The sequence below is a fragment of the Odocoileus virginianus genome, chromosome 23 (assembly GCF_023699985.2).
Source record: "Odocoileus virginianus isolate 20LAN1187 ecotype Illinois chromosome 23, Ovbor_1.2, whole genome shotgun sequence".
In the NCBI taxonomy this organism is placed as follows: Eukaryota; Metazoa; Chordata; class Mammalia; order Artiodactyla; family Cervidae; genus Odocoileus; species Odocoileus virginianus.
Genome location: NC_069696.1, coordinates 53,210,840 through 53,236,291, shown reverse-complemented (window position 1 = coordinate 53,236,291; position 25,452 = coordinate 53,210,840). Strand labels below are relative to the sequence as shown.

General features: G+C 43.3%; 2 protein-coding genes across 6 annotated transcripts in view; one reads left to right on the top strand and one right to left on the bottom strand.

The window, feature by feature from the left end:
• The window catches only part of CCDC38 (coiled-coil domain containing 38), a 38,043-nt gene extending 30,306 nt beyond the window's left edge, over positions 1–7,737 (bottom strand). For all 5 annotated transcript variants that reach the window (XM_070454149.1, XM_070454150.1, XM_070454151.1 and 2 more), the window contains exons 1-2: positions 7,510–7,737; positions 2,386–2,442 (exon numbers count right to left, since the gene is read on the bottom strand). In XM_070454149.1, coding sequence (XP_070310250.1) covers positions 2,386–2,442; positions 7,510–7,579 — 127 coding nt within the window. In that variant the 5' untranslated portion in view covers positions 7,580–7,737. The remainder of the gene's footprint in view (positions 1–2,385; positions 2,443–7,509) is intronic.
• A 98-nt stretch (positions 7,738–7,835) lies between these two features.
• AMDHD1 (amidohydrolase domain containing 1) lies at positions 7,836–22,067 on the top strand. The gene is made up of 9 exons (XM_070454154.1): positions 7,836–7,987; positions 9,750–9,856; positions 11,459–11,523; positions 13,452–13,729; positions 15,858–16,083; positions 17,865–17,989; positions 19,322–19,415; positions 20,207–20,367; positions 21,474–22,067. Exons 1-9 carry the CDS (start codon positions 7,851–7,853, stop codon positions 21,559–21,561), a joined length of 1,281 nt encoding a protein of 426 aa, XP_070310255.1. The 5' UTR covers positions 7,836–7,850; the 3' UTR covers positions 21,562–22,067.
• The last annotated feature ends 3,385 nt before the right edge of the window (positions 22,068–25,452 follow it).

The window sequence follows — 25,452 nt, the reverse complement described above, 5'->3', positions numbered from 1 at the left end:
ACAGAAAACTTCTGTCAATCCTCCTGTTGACCAGAACAGCAAGGCTCCCACCATCCAGGGGAAAGTAAGTGAGGGCACCTGGGTCTCTGAGGAGGAGGATCCATGCAGCCTTGCCCCCAACAAGCCGGGGATGTAGGGCCTGGATCATGGGGGCAAGAGCCACAGTTCCTCTGATTCCTGGGGAAAGGGGGAGGAGCCACTGCCCCAACCAGTACAAGGTAGATGAACACACAACACTGGACTGATGAGACTGGCAGCAATTTAATCAGTCACATACGCCCCAGTGTGGGAGGATGCCGTGGGCCACGCAGGGCCATACCACATCACTCGCGCACTCAGAAGCAGCGGACCAGAAGGAGCGGCAGGAGGCAAGCTCTGTCATAACAAGAGGGTTGAATGACCTCTGGTTCCTACAGGAGGACGTGACTGACTTGTTTGAATAGTTTCACAGGCTGGCAGGAACGTGAAACCCATTATGTTGAAGAGCTATGAAGCGTAGCTGGTCCTGCTGATAGAGGAATTAGTTTCATGGGGAACACTTTCCACTTGGTGGATTCCAAATCTGCCAAGAGCAGGAGGACTTAGGGTTAAGCCTTTAGAGCCCGCTGAGGCTCCAAGATGTCAAAGCAGAACATGAAATTTTAGGTCTTGTAATAAATGAGCAGAGACAGTTGAGGGTGGGTCCAGGCAGCTTGGGCTTGGAGATGGAGTGTGGATAAGAGTAGGCAATAGGCTTGATGGCTGCCCCAGGTGAGGGAAGGGAAGGTATGGGGCGCAAAGTATTGTCAAGATCCTAACTTTCGTGGGTTCTGGTGGGTTCAGAGGGTCATATAATGTTATTAATATGTAACTTTATTAATTTATAAGCAGGTCATGGGCTCAGGAAACTGGTCCCAAAGATGCTGTTCATTGCTCTGTGAGTAATAAAATCCTTTCACTGTGACCCAAGAGTTTTGTATCCAAGCAACTGTGGAAAGCAAACTTATTAGTTTGTAAATAGGGGAACATCTTAGATCCCTCATAGTTCTTGACAAAGTAATACAAAATTTTTAAGAAAGGAGGGATCATCTAATACATACTATTCTATTATACTGCATCTTGGTTTTATCAGTTGGCAATATCTTAGAAGTTCTTTCCATATCAACACATATATATTTAGCTCATTAAAAAAAAGCTATCTAGTAGCCAATTCTTTGGATGTATTATACTTAATATAACAAATCCCATATCAATGGACATGATGGTTGATCCCAGTCTTTTGCTATTATAAATAATGCTGCACTGAATATTCTTATACGCCTATCTTTAATCACTTGTTCAAATGTATCTGTAGAAGAAATTTCCAATATGGTCCTATTTAAATGCTTTTTAAAGTTTGATAGTGGAGCAGAGGCTACTAATGGTTCTCTGATACCCACTCTCCATTATTCTAAGAAAGACAGCCTTCAACTCTAACTTGGCACACGGGCCCCCAGAGTTAAGACTATATGTCTCAACCTCCCTTGGAGCTAGATATAGCCATGTAAATAAGTTCTGGCCAAGGGGATGTCAGGAGGAGTGGTGAGTGACGCTTCTAGGAAGTGTCCTAAAAAGAAGGAGTGTGTACCTCCCTTCCTTACTCTCCCCCTTGCTGGGAGGAACATGGGTGTTATTGCTAGTGTGGAAGCAGCCATCCTGGATAAAGAATACAGATCAGCAACAAGCTAAAAGCCTGGGCCCCTGATGTGAGCTTTCATAGGAGCCGTGGAAAGCTTCTATCCAGAGTTTGTTACTTAAGAGAGAAATAAACGTCTGCCATGTTTAAGCCACTGCTGTTTTATATTTTCTGTCAAGTGCAGCTTAAACCTTTTCATTCTAAACACAGATAGGGCTATGTTTTTTCCAAAGACAATGCCTCGAGAGCACCTGTTATCCACAACGCATTCTTGGTGTTGTCCAATTTTTAAATCTTCATCAAATTTATAAGTGATAAAAGGTTATTCTTGTATACAGACCAATACAAATTCCTTGTCCATTTGTAAAGAAGCAGAAAAATGAAGAGATAAAGGATGATAAAAGAAAGGAGAAGACAGATTTTGATAAAGGGTAGTTCTTGTGTCCTTTATTATGATGAATAATTGAGCTAATTATTTTATATCATGAAGGTCTCTAAGAATGTAGCTGTGATAATTTAATGCCCCTCTGATTTGAAGATTTTTTTTCAGTATTAAAAAATAGAAGGGAACTTTCTCAGCAGGGAGTTCATAAACTCTTTACATAGAGAGACTAAGTCTGATCTTATCATGCAGCCATGCAGTGTTCCCCTTTTCTTATTGCCCAGTCCACCATGGAGACTAACTGTAACTAGCTACCAAGCAAGAACCCAGTAATTGATTTCTTCTTTACCTGCAGGAGTCACTGGTGATAGTGACAAAAACTGGGATGACATTTTGTGTCTTGGCCCTGTCCAAAGAAAAGGAAATACATTTTAAAAACTCTATAAACATTACATAATACATAGCACATGTAAAGGGAATCAATAGTCTCTAGAAGTTGTTCTACCTCTGTATTTTCATAGGTATTAATCCCTCTATTGACCAATGGGCTGATGATGAACATAAGGGAGAAGAAGAGAACCAACTATTCTTAGAAAGGGATTGTAAAGTTCTCAAACTAAACCAATAGGATATACTAACCAGGGGAAATAAGTCAAAGACAGTGAATGGTTTTTGTGTACAAAATAGAAATAGCAGGATGACTAAGGGGCTTCCCTGGTGGCTTAGATGGTAAAGAATCCGCCTACCATGTGGGAGACCTAGGTTCAATCCCTGGGTCAGGAAGATCCCCTGGAGGAGGGCATGGCAACCTACTCCAGTATTCTTGCCTGGAGAATCCCATGGACAGAAGAGCCTGGCTACAGTTCGTGGGGTTGCAAAGAGTTGGACATCACTGAGCAACTACGCACAGCACTCCCAAATGAGAGGGAAAATGTTGTCAGATTGCCTAGCAGATGCCTGCAAATTCACATCTAAAATACATGTACAAACCCAACTTCCAATGGAAGAAAAAGAGAGTTGGAAAACCAGGGATTGAAAATGGTAATGTTTGATTGCAAGCCATCATTTTTAGAGGAAACACAGGCTTGTGATTAAGAGCCTGGACTCTCATTATGCTTCTTCACCCTTACCCCTCAATTTCCCCATCTTTCAAAAGGGATGGTAAGAATAGCACCTACCTCCTGAAGTTGTTATAGGAGTTAGCATATGTCTTGCCCTTTGGACAGCATCAGAAGCATAGTAAGGGTCATATAGGTGTAGGCTCATGGAGAAAATACTCTAAGAATGGAAGATACTTGGTGTGTTTGAGAACAGCAAGAGACTAGTGGAGCTTAACCAGTGAATAAAGGGGAGCGTGACAGCCAAGGTCAAAGAGACAACAAGACCCTATAGGTCATTTACTAATTGGAATAAAGATCATTAAATGAATCACTCTGAGTGCTGAGCTGAGAAGAGACTACAGAAGAGGTTGAGGGTCAGGTAGGGAGATCTGTTGGGATGCTACAGCTATTGAGAGGCAAGAGCTTACGGGGTCTCTTGGGACAGTAGTGGACGTGGTGATATATTTGGAAAGTAGAGACTATAGGACTGGGTGATGGTTTGAATATGGGGTATGAGATAGAGAGCCCAGGAATTAAAGGATGAAATTGCCATCAATGGAGACAGAGAAGACTGTGGGGAAAAGGGAGGTTGGGAAGAACAAAGGTTCAGTTTGGAATATGATAAATTTGAGATATCTATTAGACCTCTAAGGGGACTAATATAAATATAAATACACTAATATAAATAGATACTATTCTTCCAAGTGAACACCATGCTGGTTGGTTTAATTAATTCTTGCATTCTTCTAACATTATGCAATCACATGTGGTCACTGCATAATATAAAAGACAGGTCCTTTGATGCATGTCATCATAGGGTACCATGAATGCCACTGTGGAAAGACCCTAGCCTTTGGGGACAGGCATGTTTGAATCTTGTTTCTGACTCTTCTTGGCTCTCTCTCTTAGGCCTACCCGATGAAACTCAGCACATCTAAACTGCTTCTTCCAAGTATGGATACTAATTTTCTTTCAGCCTTACAGCCTTGTTGTAATTTCCAAACACAGATATTGTATGCAAAGTGCTTACTCATGATAGACAGATAGGGAAACAATTGCTTATACTTTCTTCAAAATAGATATCCAGATCTGTCTTCTTTCTGGTCCACTCTGTCTTATGAACAACCACAGTACTTGGAAAGAATAGGAGGGGTAACCGACAGCCACTTTCATAAGAAACCCTGAATTAAAGTTCTTGAAACCAGGTTGTTTGAGAGGAGTAGACCACAAATATTGATACAAATTTGGGGAATCTGACCCACCTTATTGGGTTTCCCAAGTGGCACTACTAGTAAAGAACCCACCTGCCAATGCAGGAGACTTAAGAGATGCAGGTTTGATCCCTGGGTTGGGAAGATCCCCTGAAGGAGAACATGGCAATCTACTCCAGTATTCTTGCCTAGAAAAACATGTGGACAGAGAAGCCTGGCAGGCTACAGCCCACAGAGTCTCAGAGAGACCCACCTTAGCACAGATTCTTAACATTCCAAGCTTTGTGGAAGCAGAGAAAGAGGAACAGGGGTTTGACATAATAATATCTAAACCTACAGTCCTAGAGCAACTTTCAATGAATTCCCAATAACAGTATGTAGCAGATGTTATTTGAAGCAGTTTGTGTTTGGTTTTCTCAACAGTTCTCTCTATAATTCAATGGAACTGGATTTGCAGATTCTTTCATCAGGATATAGAAAACTTTGTCTCTGAAATGCAAATGAAGATTTAGACAGGTTCTTTCAGACCCAATGCCTTTAACAGTATGTAGCAGATGTTATTTGAAGCAGTTTGTGTTTGGTTTTCTCAACAGTTCTCTCTATAATTCAATAGAAGTGGATTTGCAGATTCTTTCATCAGGATATAGAAAACTTTGTCTCTGAAATGCAAATGAAGATTTAGACAGGTTCTCTCAGACCCAATGCCTTTCAATTTTTCCCCACCCCCTTCCCTCCCACTTGGACAAATATTCGGAGAGAGGGCTGTGAACTGTGTCCTTGGATGGTGTAGAGAGACCAGTGCAAGCAATCTTCTTTTATTTACCAGAAAGCTGGGAGCCACTACGTCCTTGGCCTGCTCCCTGACCTGCCTCTCTCGATTAGGTCAGAAGCAGAGCATGGTGATGAGGAAATTACTTTCAGCTTGACCTTAAAGTCCCCACTGGCGTCAAACTAGCTCTTCTGTATGGACTCTTCTGTTGACATTTCTGACTGTACCTTATGCAAACTGAAGAAATAATTGCAGGTCCAGGAGAAGGAAGAGTAGGTGAAAGAAACCAGTCAACGTGAGTCCCGTGGTGTGACAAGGACTTTGTAAATCAAAGAGCTGCAGATGCTGGTCATTCCAGAAGCTAAATGTGCTCTCTTCAGCCCTCTGCAATTACCGAACAATGACTGGAGGAGAGAAGTCTGCTCTTAACCTTCTCTTTCTGCAGACTTGTTTGCAGGGGCGTCTTTAGCAATGTTGTCTGTGTGGACTGTAATCGAATACACTCAGTTCACCCACAGATAAAATCCTCATGAAGAAAAAGGACAACTTCTTTTAGACTTACAAAGAACTTGTAAGCTTTAAACACATGGTAAATGCTTTGAAGGACTATCAGTTGAAATCAAATCTTTAACTTAACTGACCAGCAAGACAAATAACAGGATTAAAATAAACTGACAGTAATAATCAGTAATAATAGTATTACTTCTTTAGAGCTGTGCACTGGGCTAAGTGATTTACACACCATCTTATTTAAAGCTCAGGTAAGTCCATAAAGTAGAAACAATCATCCCCATGATATAGGTGAGAAAATGGAGGCTTAGGGAAATTAAGCGAACCCCCAAGGTCAAACAGTTCATAAGTAACAAAAGCGGGATGAAGACAAGTTTATCAGACCCCACAGGCTTCTATGTTCCTATAATTCCATCCCATCCTTTATACCTAAAATTGTATATATCTGCAAATATGCCTATAAATGCAAAATGTAACTGATTTAGCAGAAATTTTATAAACATTAACATTTCTCTATAAATTAGTGACTTTATGTGTCTCTATTTTCCACTGTTTCTACTTCTATTATTTCTCTGCATATATTATACTTTTCTTTTTTTTTTTTATACTTTTCTTTTTAAAGCTGTGAAAGACACCTCTGTTTGTGATTGTGTGTCTGAGCTGTGGGTAATCTATAGATTTTTTTTTCTCCTTTAGTGTCTCTTATTTACATTATCTATTTAATTCTTTCCCATTTTTCCCTTCTCTTTCTTACCTGACTGATCTCTTTTTTATGGCCATAATATGAAGCTTAACTATATTCTTATTTATTGTGTTCATTTAAAGGAGTTCTTGCTTTCTGTTCTTTGTTATAAATGGCTTTATAATGACACAAAATTGACTTTTAGATTTTGTGGTTTTGCCAGCCTCAGCTTTCTTTGATCATATGTTATTTGCATCCATCAAGTGTCTTCCTTTTGACTGTAAAGTCTTTGCTGGGAAGAAAAAGGGCCTTCCTATCTTTGAATGTCCTACAAGGCCTAACAGAGAGCTTCTAATAAGTGTATAAACAAAGTGAAATATTTAGAAGGCTCAAAATCCTGTGCCTGCCAGTGTATTCACAGCAACTGACAGGCAGGAAGAGATGTGGCTAAGAATTATACTTATACTTGAAAGTGAAGGAAAGTGAAGTCGCTCAGTGGTGTCCGACTCTGCGACCCCATGGTCTGTAGCCCACCAGGCTCCTCTGTCCATGGGGTTTTCCAGGCAAGAAGACCGGAGTGGGTTGCCATTTCCTGCTCCAGGAGATCTCCCTCGCAGGGATTGAAGCCGGGTCTCCCTCACGGCAGGCAGACGCTTTATCCTCTGAGCCACCAGGGAAGTCTCCTTACGCTTGCGGTGGTCTCCAATCTTGGTGGCTAGTTGAGGGCAGGTCCCGCTGTATACAGTTGGGAGGGGGAACATCAAGCTGAAACCAGTTTTACCTCAACAAGTTGGGATCCAGGAGCGTTTCCAACCTATCCTTCAGGAAGGGGTTAGGGGAAGCTGGGTGAAGGCGCCAATCGATTCTTCAGTCTCCGCTCGGTCCTCGCCCACTCCGGTAGTAGGAGACGGGAGTGCAGCTGGCCAACCGAAAGGTGGGAGGCACCGTCACCGCGCTCGCGGCCGCGCGGACCCGGCGCGACTCCACCCGCAGCGCCCCGCCACCGACCCCCGCTCCCTCTGCGGTGGCCCCTGCGCCCCAGGCTGCCGCTCCAGCCCCCCTGGGCAGAGGAGTCTCCCCACTCCGTCCCCTCCCGGGGCTCCCTCCAGGTTCTCCCCCCACCTCCCCATTTCAGCTCCTCTGGGGTACCCGAGTCCTCGGCCACGCCCTCCCGCCGGGTCACGCGATCCTCGCGGCCCGCCTTTCTCTCTTCCCACCGCCGAGCTGCAGTTTTCTCGTCTGTGAAGTAGGGACAGTGATTCCTGCCGCATTTACCCAGAACGTGACAAGGTGACCGGCGAAGAGGAGAGGCCATTATAACATTTATCACTAATCAGCGTTCCTGCCGTCGTCCTCTCACCGCCCTCGCGCTGGTGGAGGGGAGGCCTGCATCCCCGCAGTCGGGAAACGCCCAGGCTGGCAGCCCCGCCCCGCGCCGCCCCCCGGGCCGCGGGCCACACCCCCGCCGGCCTGCCCGCTCCTCGTCCGGCCGCGCTCGGCGCCGGCCCCGCAGCCTCCGCCAGACCCGCGGTGCACGGCGACATGGCCGGCAGCCACCGCCTCCTGCTAGAAAACGCACGGCAAGTGGTGCTGGTGTGCGCCCGCGGCGAGCGCTTCCTGGCCGGGGACGCGCTGCGCAGCCTGGAGGTGCTGGAGGGCGCCAGCCTGGTGGTGGGCACGTAAGTGGCCGCGCCGTCTGGGCTGCGGGCGCCGCGGGTCGCTCGCTGCGCGGACCAGTCTGCCAAGTGCTCTTTCTATAACTTGTGCACTGTGGAGGGAAAGGCGGTAACAGGCTTCCGGCACCCAGGGAGATGGTTGTACGCCTGCCTTTCAGGCGCCTATTGCTAACGTGTTTGGCCACTTTGGGTTGTCATTCACTTGGAAAAGAAAAGCACTCTCAAGCTGCACAACCCACTGAGCCGCATCAGGATCGCGCTTCTGCTGATAAAATACGATTGCAGCAATCAGAAGGGGTAGGGGTTCTCTCCAATGCTTCCTGAAGTGTGGACAAGGGCCACCTGCCTCATATGGCCTGAGGTGTGTTTTTTTTTTTTTTTTTTTAAGACAGATTCCTGATCCCTCCCCACCCCCGTATTCCCAGATCTCCCCCCAACAAGTTTTATTGAGATATAATTGGCATACAGCACTGTTTAGATTTAAGGTGAACAGCATGAATTGACTTACATACATCATGAAATGATTACCAGCAAGTATAGTGAGCATCCATCCTTTCATACAAAGTCAAAGAAATAAAAAAAAAAAAAAGTTTTCTTTGTGACCAGGACTCTTAGGACTTACTCTCTTAAGAACTTTAATGTGTAACATGTAGCAGTGTTCATTATATTTATCCTGCTACACATTACATCCCTAGTACTTATGTATCTTATAACTGGAAGTTTGTACATTTTGATTACTTTCGTCCAGTCCCCACCACCCGCTCCGCACCTATCTTCAGGTCTTTTGAATCAGGATCACTGTGGGTGAAGTTTTGAGATCGGAATTTTTACAAAGCGTATCTTCCACCTACTTCTACTGTACCCCAAAACTTGAAACCCACAGAAGCCCTTTATGTGGTGATGGTTTGGGGTGATAGAAAATTAAAATTCAGCCACCAGAAAGAGAGGACATTTTTCAGTTATTTTCATTTAACCTTCTGAGAGTAAAAGAACAGCCGAAGCTTGGAAGTCAGACTTGGAGTGGGCCTGGGGGGTGGATTCCCATCTGAATTGAAGAGCCAGTGAGGCTGAAATTACACCGAGTTTCATCCCTTATCTGAGGCTGCTTAGGGTTGTGTAAGAGCGCAGTTTTTAGGGACGCTCTGTGTGTTTAATTAACAGAGGAATAAAAATATTCCCAGTGTTATGGTCAAAAATTTGTTAAAATCAGTTAACAAGAATTGCATGGATGTAGGAACCTAGGGTCAGTTGATAGCCATATTCCACGGAGTTCAAGGATCTAGACCCCTACCTTCTTGCTCAGCTGAGCACTCCACTGTTTCTCACAGTCACTCCATCGTCCAAGACGGCTGTACCTTCTCCCATTATGATGTCTCCATTCCAGCCGGTAGGAAGGAAGAGAAGAAACTCCTACTGGCTAGAACTGAGTCACGTGGCCTCACCTGGCTGATGGGAGACTTGGAAATGAAGTCTTTATTCTGGGTGGTCAAGACTTCAGCTAAAATTTAGGAATCTAGCACTGTGGGAAAAGGAAACATTGATCTTGGGGAACAACTAGCAATCTCTGCCACGCATGACTTTGCCTTGCATGTGGCTAGAGTCAATTTCCAAAGACAAAAGCTCAAGAAGGAAATACAGTAAATATTGACTGATTGAAAGTAAGTTCATTATACTTACTGGTAATCATTTTATAGTTTAAATCATTGGTCAAATTTTTCACAATATTTCCTCCAAATTTAGTGATAATTTCTTGATTTTTCTTCAGAGATGGGTTCATAAAAGCCATCGGTCCTGCTGATGCTATCCAAAAACAGTTTTCAGAAGAAACATTCGAAGAAAGAATTGACTGTTCTGGGAAATGCGTCTTGCCAGGTATTAACCTCTTTTGCAATAAAGGCCTGAAAGCAGTTTTAATAAAGAGGAATAGTAGTAGCTTGTTTTAAATAAGGTTTCACAATATATAAAAATATAATATCTGCCATTTATTGAATTTATACTAGTAAATGTCTTAACTGCTTTACAGACACATTTTCTTGTTGAATGACACTGAACTGCCTTGTAAGTATCATTGTCTACACATCATAGATTAGAACACTGACGTTTATATGTGAAATATCTTACCCAAGATCTCTAAACAGGTAAAGGACCAGCTGGAATCAAATGCACTCATTCACTCCACTTCTTTCCACTCACATGCTGAAAAGAAACCAGCTGTGTTGGGTTTGGGTTTGGGTTCAAAAACTGTCCAAAGAATTTTATTAATCCATTGCACAGGGGAGGCAAATAGGGCAAGCTGCTTTCTCTAATTCTAGAATAGACTCTAAATTTCTATAGAGTATGAGACAAAGGGCCCATCTCCAGGCAGAAAAAGCATAAGCCAAAGAACCCTAGAAATTTCACCAAAGTTCATTTTTATCGTTAGTGATTGACAACAATCAGTTTATTAGCCACCATATCCTAAATTATCCATGTTTTATAGCTTCCCTGGTGGCTCAGGTGGTAAAGAATCTGCCTGCAATGCAGGAAACCTGGGTTGGATCCCTGGGTTGGGAAGATCCCCTGGAAAAGGAAATGGCAAACCACTCCAGTATTCTTGCCTAGAAAATCCCATGGACAGAGGAGCCTGGTGGGCTACAGTCCATGGGGTCACAAAGAGTCAGACACGACTGAGCACTAACACTTCACTCCAACATGGCTTTTATGTAATCATCTGAAACAAAGTTCACACCAATTTTGAGTTTTGTGCAGACATAGAGGCTAGGGTTTATACTTTTAAAATGTGTACTCTGAATACATGACAGAACTTCTACTATCTGGCTCTTGGGGCTCAGGAGAGAAAGTCAGGGTGAAATCTGAGTAGAAAGAGCAGAATGTGGTAGAGAAAGCAATCCATATAGGGACTTTTGGTTTTACTCTAATCAAAGCCACTAATGAATCATTTAATCCATAAGTACTTTAAATGCTCTGGAAAGACACAGTTTACCAAATTGTACCTGCATAAACAAAAGTTCCAAGTGGTTGCTTTAAGGTTTCTCTTTAATTAAAACATATTTCTTGAAGAAAGATTTATCTTTATAATTTCATATTTTGCCTTCTCAAAGTGGAGGGTAGGGATTGTATTGTTCTTTTTCACACCTAGATTATTCTTTGGTGATAGAGTCCTTGGTTTTGCTCAACTAGTAGGTTTGACATTCTGTTCTAAATTCTTGTTTGGAGAGCATGGATTTATTGGGCAAAAGGAGCTGTGTTTCTTTAGAGGATGTTTTCATCATGTTGATTCAGTCTTCCATTAGAGCCTTCTAGACCAACCATGGAGAGTCTTCTTGGAACCACACAGACACCTTCTTCCCCCTCCACCATCCTCCAAGATGGCTATCACTGTCATGCTTTCCCGAGAACCGTATTAGAGTCTGTCTACTGTCCAAGTGCTTCTGATTTCATAACTGTAAACATGATGTGATTTATTGATTACAGGTTTAGTGGATGCACACACACATCCAGTATGGGCTGGAGAAAGAGTTCACGAGTTTGCAATGAAGGTAATTGCAGTAAACAATGGCAAATCAAAATAAAACACAAATATATACAAAACTTTTTCTAGAGTTTGTAGGCTGTTAGACTTTACAACAAATGTCTATGTGTCTATTTAATGGATATTTTTTTACTAGCTTTGACTATGGAGATAAGTTACTACAAAGTTAACTAATTTATGACTTGGTGCCAAATCTTTATGTTATGCATAGGGCTGTCAATAGTTTGAAGTATAATAGTTTTCAAGATATTTTAGCTGCCAAATGCTCCTTTTAAAATAGAGTTTTACCTGTTTTGCGCACTAATTTCCCCTTTTCCCCCCATTCCATTCCCTGGTAGCCTTTAAAGGGACTCCAGGAAGCAGTTTGAAAATCACCACTCACTGGGGTCAAAGTTGGAAAAATATATTATTAATCACAAAATAAAATAAGCTTTATATTGTTCCTACAGAAAAATGAGACATTAAGAAACATAAATTATAGTCTTTTATCAGGCATTAATTAGCCACAGTCAACCCTCACATCCCTGGTTTGAGCCATTTTCACACTGTTTATTTGTTTGTTTTTAGTAGACCTTTTTAGAGCAGTTTTAGGTTCACAGCACAATTGTGTGAAAGATTCCGAGATTTCCCATATACCACTGGCCTCCAACTTCTGTCCAAAGCACAGCCTTTTCTATTTTCAACATCCCTGACCCGAGATGTACATTTGTCAGCATGGATGAACTTACAGTGACACATTATTATCACCGATAGTCCACAGTTCTTGTTACTGTTGACCCTTGCTGTTGTGCATTCTCTGGGTTTGAGGAAATGTCTGCTGACTGCATCCACTACTGTAATATCATACAAGGTAATTTTACTGCCCCCGCCCCGCCAGATCCTCTGTGCTCTGCCTGTTCTCTCCTCCTAAAAACTAGTAACTGCTGACCTTTCTACTGTTGCCATAGTTTTGCTTTTTCCAGAATGTCATATGGTTGGAATCCTACAGTATGTAGCCTTTTCAGACTGAGTTTCCTTCATATTTTTTCTTCACACTGTTTTTTAAAAAACAGTGTATCCTAACAGCCAAATTGGATAATTTAAGAAAAAAAAATGTATTCAAGTATTGTCTACCTTTCTCAACAATCTAGAGTTGTTTTTTAAGACTTTATTAAACCACTGAATTTCAGAGCCTAAAATGTAGAGGTTTGCAGTCCAGTTCTCTAATTATCTGATGCAGAAAGGACCAAACCCACCAGCTTTTTGTGAACATGAAATCCTTGAAGATCATTTATTATCAAACCATTGAAACTTTCCTTAAAAGCTCTAGTTTGCAATACCTTGAATGTGACAGAATTAAGGACAAAGGAAACGGGTATGGCAATGGGAGCCCCTGGGATGGCATATTTTGCACCACCTTCCTTGCAGCTCAGAGTAACCGGAGCTCATCAGGATCTCAGAAGAGCCTTTTTATTTTCTTGAGTGACAGAGGTCAGGCCTGAAACTCCAGGCGGCCAAATACCGAGGGGTGCAAATGCTCTGGGTCTCTGGGTGGAGACTCAGGTAACGACAGTGGGATCCCCTGATCGCCTAAGCTTCACTTTCTCATAGGTGCTGAGATCAGCTGGTACACACTGGGACTAACTGGATTGTTAAAATACTTTCGTACCTGTTGGTAAATTGTCGCTACCCTGAGACCCCAGGTCCCTACCACGTCTCCCATCTCTGCCACCCTGGTCCCTTCCTAGCATACCTCTGACTCCCACAACTCCCCACCACCCTGGCAGAGTAGGGACTTCTAGAATTGTGTGTCCCAGCATCCTTTCTGATTGGCTATGGTGCCTACGTCATATCAGGTGTCAATCATGATGAATATCATCCCTGGACAGAGGTTCTGCAGACCTGCCTGCAGCCTCCCTTCATTTTCCAGACCTAAGGGTGACCCTGTGTGTTCAGTTGGCAGGAGCCACATACATGGACATCCATCAGGCTGGAGGAGGGATCAACTTCACGGTGGAGCGCACTCGCCAGGCCTCTGAGGAGGAGCTGTATAGCTCCTTCCAGCAGCGGCTTGGGTGCATGATGCGGGCGGGCACCACGCTGGTGGAGTGCAAGAGTGGATACGGCCTCAGCCTGGAGACGGAGCTCAAGATGCTGCGGGTGATTGAGCGTGCCCGGCGGGACTTGGACATCGGCATCTCGGTCACTTACTGCGGAGCCCACTCCGTGCCAAAGTAACCTCAACAGAAGGGACCAGGGTTTAACTCGGGCAGTTGAAAACCGGAAGGGGTCGTGTGGGGGCGTCTGAGTGGGGGCTGTGTTCTCCAGGGGCCTAAGGGGCACCAGCACTTGAGCTCTTGCAGGGGAACCAGTAGAGCCTTTGGAAAGGTGCTCTGATTCTAAAGGTCAGTCATCTCACAGGCATGGTTTTAGAAAGGTGGTCTCCATCAGACCCACCCATTTGCAAGTCACTTCATGGTGAAGGAAAAAGAGATGTTCACAACTTTTATTTTTTGATCAGCAAAAAGAAATTGCCCTGATCAGTTCAATTCAGTTCAGTCGCTCAGTCATGTCCAACTCTTTGCGACCCCATGAATTGCAGCATTTTAAAAATGACAGATGCTCATTTAAGTAGTTTCCCATGACAGTGATCACAGAGGCACCTTTTTTATAACACCCTGTAGAGGTGGAGCAAGTCTTGACATCAAGATGACTCAGCTGGGTTTTTTTTCTGTTCATCTGTTTGCTTGTTTAGCAGCAAACACTTTTGTTTTATTGTTGTAAATGTGTTTTTCAGTTTTTCTCTTGATCTAAAAAGCTTCTCCCATGTGGATTTGACATAGAGAATTCTCTACCCTTCTGTCCCTGCATCTTGTCTGTCCTGGAACCACTACATCAGAAGGCCCACAGTTCCAGAACCAAAAGATCCAAAAGAGATCCAGACTACAAAATTCACAGGGTGTTGCCTATGAAGTATGAAGTTGTAGTAACTAGGAGAATAAATGCCGCAGGCTTACAAAAATGGTTTAATTATTTAAATAGCCCATTTAATTAAATAATATTTAAAATTAATAATTAAATCATTTCAGGTTTAATTCAATTTTTTACACTTATTTAGTTTTGTGAACTTTGAAAAATAGACATTTTAATGTTAATATTTGTTTACCATCCTCAATCAGAGGAACCAAAAAAATTAACATTGAAAATTATTGTGAAAAATTTACAAAATGAATTAAGTAGAAAGAAACATAAACACTGAATATTTACAGTGATGTTTGTTGTATGTATTTACTGTTTATACTTCTGAAATTATTAAGACTTGAAACTGCACTAAGACTTCTGGGATATCCTATCTATGATAGTCTGTTTTTCGTTATTTTTTTCAGTTGAAAAGACAATGTGACATGGTAGAAAAGTCTGAAACTTTGGAGAGACCTCAGACCTGGGTTTGAATCCAGCTTAGCTCCATCCAACTGGTTGATTTTAAGTTTTGATCATTAATTTTTCTGAACATGAATTGTTCATCTGTAAATCAGCAAAATAACACCTTTCCTATATGGTTGTCTCAAAAATAGAAACAACATAAGTACCAGTCTCCTCATAGTCCACATCTGTCTACCCACCCAGGCAGTTTTTGCTGAGAGTTTTCTGTGTGCCAAATACACAGCTGATGTTTTACAGAAAAATTCTCCATCTGCCAGTGAACCTGTGAGCTTTCCTCTTCATCCCCAAAGTTAAAGGCCCAAAGGATGCCCCATGACGTCTGCATCACGTGTCCAAAGTTATACAGCCAGCAAGTGGTGGAGCTCTGGGGTTCTCTGACCCAAAAGCCCAGCCCATTCTCAGATATAACTACCCAGGAATCTTAGAATTTCTGGGTCTCCTTCTTCCCCTACGTCCGATGAGATAGAACTCCTTAGGCAGGTACCTCTAGAAACTGTGGAGGAAGAAAAAGTCAGGATGATAGCTGGACCCAGGTATGGGGCCCACAGTTGGGTGTCAGGGAAGCATCCAGCATGTCCTCTAAGTGTGCTTGGCAAGAAGATTCAGGTTTTCAGCCAGGTGGCCTTGCTGACTTTCCCAAAGGCAGCCCCAGTATGCCAGAATGGGTGAGCCATCTGTCTCTCTGCCTCTAGGGCCAGTGTATACAGAAGTCTTGTCAATACCTCTGTTAGGCCGGCTTGTCCCAGTTGTTAAGAGTCCTGAGTTATACATAGCTTTGATTCTTTCTTTATCTTTTTGAGGCTCAGGGTCACATATCTATAGTTTCTTAAGTTCTCCAAGTACCAAAGGCTGCTTTCTCCAACAATTTTTTTTTTTTTTTTTAAACTTGCCTATGGTGATCTCCTTTTCTTCTCTCAGAGGAAAAACTGCTTCTGAGGCCGCTGATGACATCATCAAAAACCACCTCCCAAGGCTGAAGGAACTTGGCAGAAATGGGGAAATACACGTTGACAATATAGATGTGTTCTGTGAAAAGGGTGTCTTTGATCTTGATTCCACCAGAAGAATTCTTCAAAGTGGGAAAGATATAGGGTTACAGATTAACTTCCATGGGGATGAGCTCCACCCCATGAAGGCTGCTGAGGTATGGTTGTTCTCTTGTTCTTTGTCAACACTCGTGCTATGGAAAACTCGATGAGTTTGTTCAAAGGAAGGAATGACCTTCTGAAAAGATAGAGGATGGGGAAATTTGTTAGAAATATGTGCAGGTTGGTCTGGTTGAGCTTTGGAATCCTTTTTTGCTAATCATTTGCTTTTATTATGTCCTCCTGGTGATACTAGTAGGAAGAAAAAAAACCTTTGTGATCTCATTTACTAAATTCACAACCTATTTTGATTGTCATTCGAAGTCACCCTAGCACTGTCTCTTAATTTCACATGAAGCTTCTAGAGTTTTTCTGTGGCAGCATTCAGACAAATTTTAGTGGAGCATGCCTTAATAGTGACGGGATGATTTTCAGATTGTTAAGTCTTTCCCAGATTCATTTATTCATACTTGGAAGAAATTCAAAATCCCCTCCACGTTTCATCTGAGTGACTACCTCTCTGGAATCCTTCCCAAACCTCTCTAAGAGTGGGTTATAGCCCCTCCCTGTCCTTGTTCCGCTGTTTAAAATCTCTGTGATTCCTACTGGACATGAACACATTGAGGACCACACCCATGTCTTCTTGTGTGTGTGTGTGTCTGTGTGTGTGCACACGCTTAGTCACTCAGTCATGTCTGACCTTACCCAGCCTTATTTCCTGGAGGTTAACACAGTGCCTAGAGTGCAAATGGTCTTTAGAAAGTAAATAGTTGTTAAATGAATGAGAACTGGGTGATCAACAAGATACTTTGGGCTGTACAGAGTAACTGTGAATTAAATGTGAATTAAATCAATAGAAGTTGATAATTCCCTGGATGAGCAAATCAAGTTTGGAAAAGTTGAGGATGATTCTTAGATCAAAAGGGAACCTGCCTTAGGGAGCATCGTCTGCGCTGTCCCAAGCCCCCAGAGCCCCGATCCCAGTGCCCGTCCACATGAGCCAGATGCTGATGGGGGCTCTTCTTCCCTGCCCTGGGGTGGGCATCGCAGCCTCCCTGGCTCACAGTGGAATCAGCTATCAGTCTTCTTTCCTTGGACTGCTCATCATGTCACCTTTCAGCCTGGGGCACTTCGCGCGTGTGTGCACGTGCGCGCATGTGTCAAAATTTGTCAAGTTCAGAAATAATCCACTTTAATACATTCTTATCCAAGCATTACCTCTTCTTAGTTGTCTTCTGACAACCTAGCATAAACTTTTCATCTGGAGGAGAGCCAAGTTCAAGAAGATAATCTAGGGACTTCCCTGGTGGTCCAATGTTTAAGACTCTGCGTGTCCACTGCCAGGGGCCCACATTAGGCCCAGGAATTAAGACCCCGAAAGCTGTGAGGTGTGGCAGAAAAAAGAAGATATTTTCAAGTTATACAAATGATTCCACACTCCTAAAGTCTGTTTTCTCACCTCATCTGTTTTCTCTGAGGCAATGGCATTCCAGGTAACTTTCTTGTAAATTTATGATGTATAACAATCAGATTTTACTACCAGCTTTACTCAATGTTTTATTCTGATTCATAAGATTCATAAAATTTTCTCTTCTAGCAAATGTTTAAAGATCTTGGTAAGCATTTGTGTGTAGGAATAGTTTTTGAAGTAGCATGCTAGCTAAATTTTCAAATGAATGTCCACCATAAACCCTTTACCCACTTGGAGCCTTGTGCTTACAAGAGGTAGTTGGCAATAATAGAGTATTGTTTGTTTTTGTAGGAAAAACCATATACTGGCACTTTATTGATTTGTTGTTGCCGTGCGTGAAACCTCTCTTTCTCTGTCTATCCTGCTTAGCTTGGGGCGGAACTGGGAGCGCAGGCCGTCAGTCACCTGGAAGAAGTGAGTGATGAAGGCATCGCTGCCATGGCAACAGCCAGGTGCTCCGCTGTCCTCCTGCCCACCACGGCCTACATGCTGAGGTGAGGCTGTTCTCCACCTCCACGCAGGAGCTGCAAGTATGAGCTGTAAAGGCAGAGACTTCCAAGATGCCCAAATATTACTTCATCACCCTTACTTTTATAATTAGAAAAGAGGCTTTATACTTTAAAAAACACACATAAGATGTTAGGAATATTCTGAATCCGAATGAGTTGCTTTCTAAGATGATGCAAGTGGGGACCATTATCCTCATAAATCCTACAAGTAAGAGAAGAGAGGAGATGTCTAAGTGTATTTTGTGGCATCTCCCAGGGATCTGGCTGTGTGCCTTCCATGGATTGAGTCTTTGTCTAGTTGTGGTAAGCAGGGACTGCTCTTCGTTGCAGTGAGAGGCCTCTTGTTGCATACCGCAGGCTCTAGGTGTCCGGGCTTCAGTGTTTGGAGCGCATGGGCTCAGTAGTTGTGGCTTGAGAGCTCTAGAGCATGGCCCGGAAGTCGTGACGCACAGGCTTGGCTGCCCCGCAGCATGTGAAGTCTTGCCAGACCAGGGCCGCATTGGCAGGCAGGCTCCCGTCCACTGAGCCACTGAGAAGTCCTCCGTTCATCCTTTTAAAACATCCAGTTACCCCGCACAAAACAAAGTTCAGTTCACACTGGACTCTTTTGCAATAGTTGTCACCGAATTAAATCTGTCTTCACCATGTTAACTAGTGGCCAGCTTTGTTCATCTTTGATTCAACTTTTGAGCCATGTCCTAAAGACTAAATTGTATTTGGTCAAGGAGATCAGGGAAATACCCAGTCCAAGAATAAGCACAAACATTGTCCATCTTAGATTCTTGGACCTTCAGATGAATTTTAAAGAACCTACAAAAATGTTTGAGACCCCCACCTTCCAAAAAGGAGAGGGAGAGATATGAATTTTAAAATTGCAAAATGAACGTTAATTTTAAAAGCATTATTTAAACCTTGTTGTTTATATTTTGGAGTTCTAAAAAATGTATTATGTTTGAAAACAATTTTCAGTTATACTTTTCTTTCTTCACAAGAATGTCTCAATATAGTGATTGTCATGATAATCCCCAATTAAAGAAGTTAGTCATACCCAAGTGATTTCAAAAGCAGGACGGTAAAAATCAGGAGTCCTGGGGTTATGCTAGATCCCACCGCTAATCACTTAATCTTGAGTTTCTGTTTCTTCTTCCAGAACGTGGAGGATCTGGATATCTTGTTGTTATTGTTGTTGAGTTGCTAAGTGGTGTCCGACTCTGCGACCCTGTGAACCGTGGCCTACCAGGATATCTTAAATCTGCTTAAATTCTGAACATCTTTAGAATTCTTGAGACTGATATCTTTTTTCCCCCTTCTCGTTAGACTGAAGCAACCTCGAGCCAGGAAAATGTTAGATGAAGGAGTCATAGTGGCCCTGGGCAGCGATTTTAACCCTAATGCGTATTGTTTTTCAATGGTAATTATTCTTAACATGCCTTTCTGAACAGACTGAAACTTCTACCAAGCATATAAATAATTTAAAAATATTTCAGTAACTGGTAAAATGTATCAAAGATCTAAAAATATCTTCTGGTGAAACAAGAAAAAGAATGTGTAGACAGCAGTATAACTGCGTATTTCTGTGCCTCTTGATTGCCTCCAGGCTTAGGGAGAGGAGAAAAAGGGTCTATTATGCTTTGATGCAGCCTTGGGCATTGTGGTTTTACAATAACCTATTCTCCCCCTCAGAACTGAATAATCTCAAAGAAGTTTTAGTAAGCAAATATGGAGGTGAGCTTCCTATGACAGTACGTGACCTTGAAAAGGAGTATTTGTGCTCATATTCAACTCTTTCTGCAACCCCATGGACTGCAGCCCACCAGGGTCCTCTGTCCATGGAATTTTCCAGACAAGAATACTGGAGTGCATTGCCGTTTCCTCCTCTGGGGGTCTTCCTGACCCAGGGATCAAACCCGCATTTCCTGCATTGGCAGGCGGATTCTGTACCACTGAGCCCGTAGGGGAGACCCTTGAAAAGTAATAAATAAATATTAAATACATATGGGGTGGGTGGGTGAGCAATCCCTGTAATAAATCTTTCCCAAAGCATAAGAATCTTTACATTTAAATTTAAAATTTTTCTCATATTAATTCACCCTGCTTTACTTAGGCATTTATCTATCATTATTTGTTGTGCTTTGTTGAGAAATGTTCTAGGTGGCAGTTGTCTAGTTGCTTTTCTTCAATGCTTTTCTCTTCCCGTCTTAGCCAGTGGTCATGCATCTGGCGTGTGTGAACATGAGAATGTCCATGCCCGAGGCCTTGGCCGCAGCCACCATCAATGCCGCTTATGCCCTGGGAAAATCCCACACACAGGGATCTTTGGAAGTTGGCAAGCAGGGAGATCTCATTATCATCAATTCACCCAGGTGAGTGTTCTCCCAAGTAAGCCATTTTATTGTATGAAAATAAAAGTGTTAGTAGCTTAGTCGTGTCCAACTCTCTGCGACCCCATGGACTGTAGCCCACCAGACTCCTCTGTCCATGGGATTCTCCAGGCAAGAACACTGGCGTGGGTCACCGTTCCCTTCTCCAGGGGATCTTCCTGATCAGGGATTAAACCCAGGTCTCCTGCACTGCAGGCAGATTCTTTCCTATCTGAGCCACTGGGGAAGCCCCATTTTATTGTATGTCCACTGTCACATGGAGACTTGGTTAAAACCCTCTTCCACTGATGATTCGTGTCAGGCTCTGTGTAAGCTCGGAGAAGCTACCCAGTCTTCTCACTGTCCCCCTTTTCTAAGCAAAAAGTCTCCCTCCAGGTCCTAACTGCAGGTAGACCAACCTTTCTGGTCTCTCACCTGTCTTCCATCTTTCGTAGATCTCTGGGTTTCTTCTCTGTTTACCTGGACCTTGGACCTGTGATGCTCTTTGACGCGGGTTTTGTTTTTCTTCTTGTGTGCTGACCTTTGCTGCTTGCAGGTCACAGCTCGAGCTTGTCGCCCTGGTTCTAATTCATTACCTCTCTGACTTCTCCTTCCTACTGCACCCCAAAAGCTTTGTTGAAGTTATTCTGCCTCTGGTTTTGTACTGTTCACCCATAGTCTGCTGCCTCGTGGACCTCCAGTGTAACAATTTGAGTCTTATTGTTCTAAATCTTAAAGTTGTGGATTCTATGGTGTCTGGACCCTAGCAAGTCTCTCCCAGCTCTTGGACCTCATGCTCAACAGAAGAGGGTGGCTCCATAATTCTACTCTTGAGGATCATAAGCTATTGTCTCATAGAAAGTAATGCTAATGTTACAATTTATGCATCATTTAACTGAATCAAATAGTTTAAGGTCAGATATTTAATATCATTAAACACTGCTTGATTTATCATAGACTGATTATCATGGTACTCTGTCTTTTTTTTTAAAGCCCAAATATTAACTACTAAGTATAAATAAATTTTTAGAGAATGTATTTTTAAATTAGCATTTATTGACAAAGTAATCATTTTGACTTGTATGCATTAATGTTTGATTTCTTTCTAGATGGGAGCATTTGATTTACCAGTTTGGAGGTCATCATGAATTAATTGATTATGTTATCGCTAAAGGAAAAGTCATCTATAAAAAATGATAGATCTATAAGGAAAGAGGAGACTCTTCAACTGTATAAGTCAATACAGTTATATCAAGAGTTAAAATACCTTAGTAGTTTAGAGAATGATGTCATTTAAATATATTTAAATATTTTGTTATTCCACTTGAAAAACCCAAGGGATTCAATTACTTTAACATGTGCACATTGACATATAATCAGGTAAACAACTTGTGATGATAGTCTCAAACATTAACTTCACAAAGTTTTGTTATAAATATTCTGCAGATTAATTCATTAGTGTCCTCTGAGGGGAGGGTGTTCTTCTATTTCTAATTTCTTCTCAACCCTTACAATAGAGCTTCATGGCAGAGTTCAAGACTTGTCATTTTATACACAGGTACAGGGACCTTCTTGTAATGGATGCATTTTGATCAAATCCAATAATACACTTTTTTAAAATTGTTTTTAATTTTTTGATTCTTCACATTAATTACAAATGTCTGAAAAATTTTATAGCTCTCAATAAATACTTTCTATCACTATTGTTGTTTACAGCGACATGAGAAATCAGTCAGTGGTGTTGTCTATTAGAGCTTTTAAGGAAATGAACAAATTACAGAAGAAAGTGGATTACATACAGGAAAAGTGGATGATTATATAAATGGGTGTCTCTAAAGCCTTATGAGTTTACTTGAAATCTTTTAAAATGCTTTCATCATCTTAATAATCATGATCAAACTATGTTCTGTTTAGGAAGAGATGACTAGACAAGTAAACAGTACCTAAATTATCACCCATTTCAAGTGGATAGAGCCTGAATCAATGAGTCTTTACTGTGTTCAGTAGAGATCAAATCAAGCGATCCCTTGTCAGGAGGTTAAAGGTAATGGTGCACGTCGCAATCACTGGCTAGTAGCGCAGTCTCTGGAGTTCGGCTCCTCACATGCTTGGTGAAGAAGCTGAAAGGGGGTGCGGGAAGCCTGGTTGCTGTGGGTGATAGCTCCCCTGTGACTGGTCTCCTAGTTAATGGTAGGAGTCTGGGGTGCAGGAGATAGCTTGAAAGGCCAAAACTAAAGATTAGGTCTGTCCTAGAGTCCAAGCCATGCAGAAGTATATCCTTACACTTACGGAATAAGCAGGTGAAGCACTTATTTTCCCTCTGTGTGTGCGCAGTTGCTCAGTTGTGTCCAACTCTTAGAGACCCATGGACTGTAGCCCGCCAGACTCCTCTGTCCACGGGGATGCTCCAGGCAGGAATACTGGAGTGGGTTGCCATGCCCTTCTCCAGGGGATCTTCCCAACCGAGGGATCAAGCCCAGGTCTCCCATTCTGCAGGCGATTCTTTACCATCTGAGCCACTAGGGAAGCCCTTTTCCTTCTTGGAAACATTAACTCTAAATAAGTAGCGTTCTTGCCTTTTTTGAAAGAAACCAGAAGAGAATGCCCACCTGAAACTGCCTTATTCCTCCCAGACCAGTGTCCTACAAGCCCCTTGCAACTTGTGGAAACTGGCTAGAAACGCAGACCCTCAGCCCCACTCCACATCTACTGAATCAGAATCTGGTCTTAACAAACCCACAGATGATTTGTCTGCCCCCTTGAGTCTGAGAAGGGCTGCGGTCTAAACCCTTGCCACACACGGTGCCTCAAAACCTCCATTTGCTTTTGTTGCCCTGGACCTTGCAGCACCCTTTCCTGCCCTAGAGTGCTTTCCCTCTCTTAATGTGGGAAATTGGAGCTAGTCCCTCCCCATCCCCACCATGCACCCATTCCTCTGTGAGCGCCTCTAGAGCATTGTGCCCAGCTCTCATTCTCTTTAGACTGTGTGTTAGGAGAGGGAAGGGCCTGGTCGTGTCCCCAGGATCTAGTATAGTGATTGGTTCATAGGAGGTGATCAATGAATGAAGTAATGAATGGCTGCACAAGCATACAGATGGTCATAGTGAAAAGTGCTTATTAAAATACACTCAGCAGGCCAACCCAGGAATGAAGTGTTAAAGAAAGTACTTGTTCCACATATTGGAAAGAGCATATGAATTCCTTAATGTAATGTCATTTCTGTAATGTACATTACAGAATGTAATGTCATTCTGTAATGTAATGTCATCACTGCAGATGGTGATTGCAGCCATGAAATTAAAAGACATTTGCTCCTTGGAAGGGAAGTTATGACCAACCTAGACAGCATATTAAAAAGCAGAAACATTACTTTGCCAACAAAGGTCCATCTAGTCAAGGCTATCATTTTTCCAGTGGTCATGTATGGATGTGAGAGTTGGACTATAAAGAAAGCTGAGCACAGAAGAATTGATACTTTTGAACTGTGGTGTTGGAGAAGACTCTTGAGAGTCCCTTGGACTGCAAGGAGATCCAACCAGTCCATCTTAAAGGAGATCAGTCCTGGGTGTTCATTGGAAGGACTGATGCTGAAGCTGAAGCTCCAATATTTTGGCCACCTGATGCAAAGATCTGACTCATTTGAAAAGACCCTGATGCTGGGAGGGATTGAGGGCGGGAGGAGAAGGGGACGACAAAGGATGAGATGGTTGAATGGCATCACTGACTCGATGGACATGGGTTTGGGTAAACTCCAGGAGTTGGTGATGGACAGGGAGGCCTGGCATGCTGCGATTCATGGGGTCGCAAAGAGTCGGACATGACTGAGCAACTGAACTGAACTGACTGAGTGTAATGTCAAAAGATGATGCTTATGGGGAAGTAAAGGTAAAACCCAACAAGAAACAATGTCATGATTAGGTGGAAAGGGGCGTTGCCATCCTCAACTTGGGAGCTTGGAAGGATTTTGATGTGAAGGAAAGGCTCCAAGATGGGGGATTATGGGGGTGTTCAGGAGAGGGGGAGGATCTGAGCCCTCCTAGAATGAAGGGCCGGAGGGGGCAAATGGCACCCCACTCCAGTGCTCTTGCCTGGAAAATTCCATGGATGGAGGAGCCTGGTAGGCTGCAGTCCATGGGGTCGCTAAGAGTCGGACACGACTGAGCAACTTCACTTTCACTTTTCACTTTCATGCATTGGAGAAGGAAATGGCAACCCTCTCCAGTGTTCTTGCCTGGAGAGTCCCAGGGATGGGGGAGCCTGGTGGGCTGCCGTCTATGGGGTCGCACAGAGTCGGACACGACTGAAGCGACTCAGCAGCAGCAGCAGTGGAGGGCTTGGGGTGGGGGTACTGGGACTGTACGGTTGACTCAGGTTTCACGAGACTTGGAATGTCAGGCTCACTAGTTGGAACTTCATTCTTAAAGTCATGGGAGGCCACTGCAAGTCTTTGAACAGGTTAGGACAAGGACACGTGTTTGCTGTAGAAAGAAGAATCCAGTTTTAGTCAACACAGTGGGCACTCAGATATGTGCTGTGTGAGTGAACTCTGGAAAGACACCTTAACCAAGTCCTTTGGTGGAGAGAGCAGGAGGTATCAGGTGCTAGAAGTCTGGATGGAAAGCTCTCAAAATGGCAGTGAGATATGCACACCCCCTACCTGATCATGGCTTGAAAAACAAGGAAGCCTATTAGTTCCGCCTGGAAGCTCACAGGAAGGACAGGCTTCAGGACCCTGAAGACCCAGAGTCCTCCCCCCGCTCCTGCTCTGTCCTACAGTGTGGGGGCACCCCAGGCTGGGTCCCCCCCGGTGCGGCAGGCTGGCAGCCGTCAGAGAGGCTGTGCCTCCTCATTCAGGTCAAGCAGGACGGGGAGAAAGCCTGCTCTCAGGACAGAAAGAGTTTTCTAGAAGCCTCTGTTACTGACCAGGGTTCTTGGCCTCCTTAGCCAATGGAAATTGACCAGAGACCAGACAAGAAATGCAGGCAAGGCTTTACTGGGGCTCCTGTTGCAGCAGGGGTTGGGGGGAGGGTGAGAAGAATCTGCAGGTCCCCTTGTTCGCTGGCTCCCCGAGGCCTGGGGGAACTTGTT

Excerpts from the sequence above, each read along its gene's own strand:
- AMDHD1 (XM_070454154.1), top strand. The coding sequence starts at position 7,851 with ATGGCCGGCAGCCACCGCCTCCTGCTAGAAAACGCACGGCAAGTGGTG. Across the intron at positions 11,524-13,451 it reads TTCACGAGTTTGCAATGAAG|TTGGCAGGAGCCACATACAT; the intron begins GTAATTGCAGTA and ends CTGTGTGTTCAG. Across the intron at positions 13,730-15,857 it reads GGAGCCCACTCCGTGCCAAA|AGGAAAAACTGCTTCTGAGG; the intron begins GTAACCTCAACA and ends TTCTTCTCTCAG.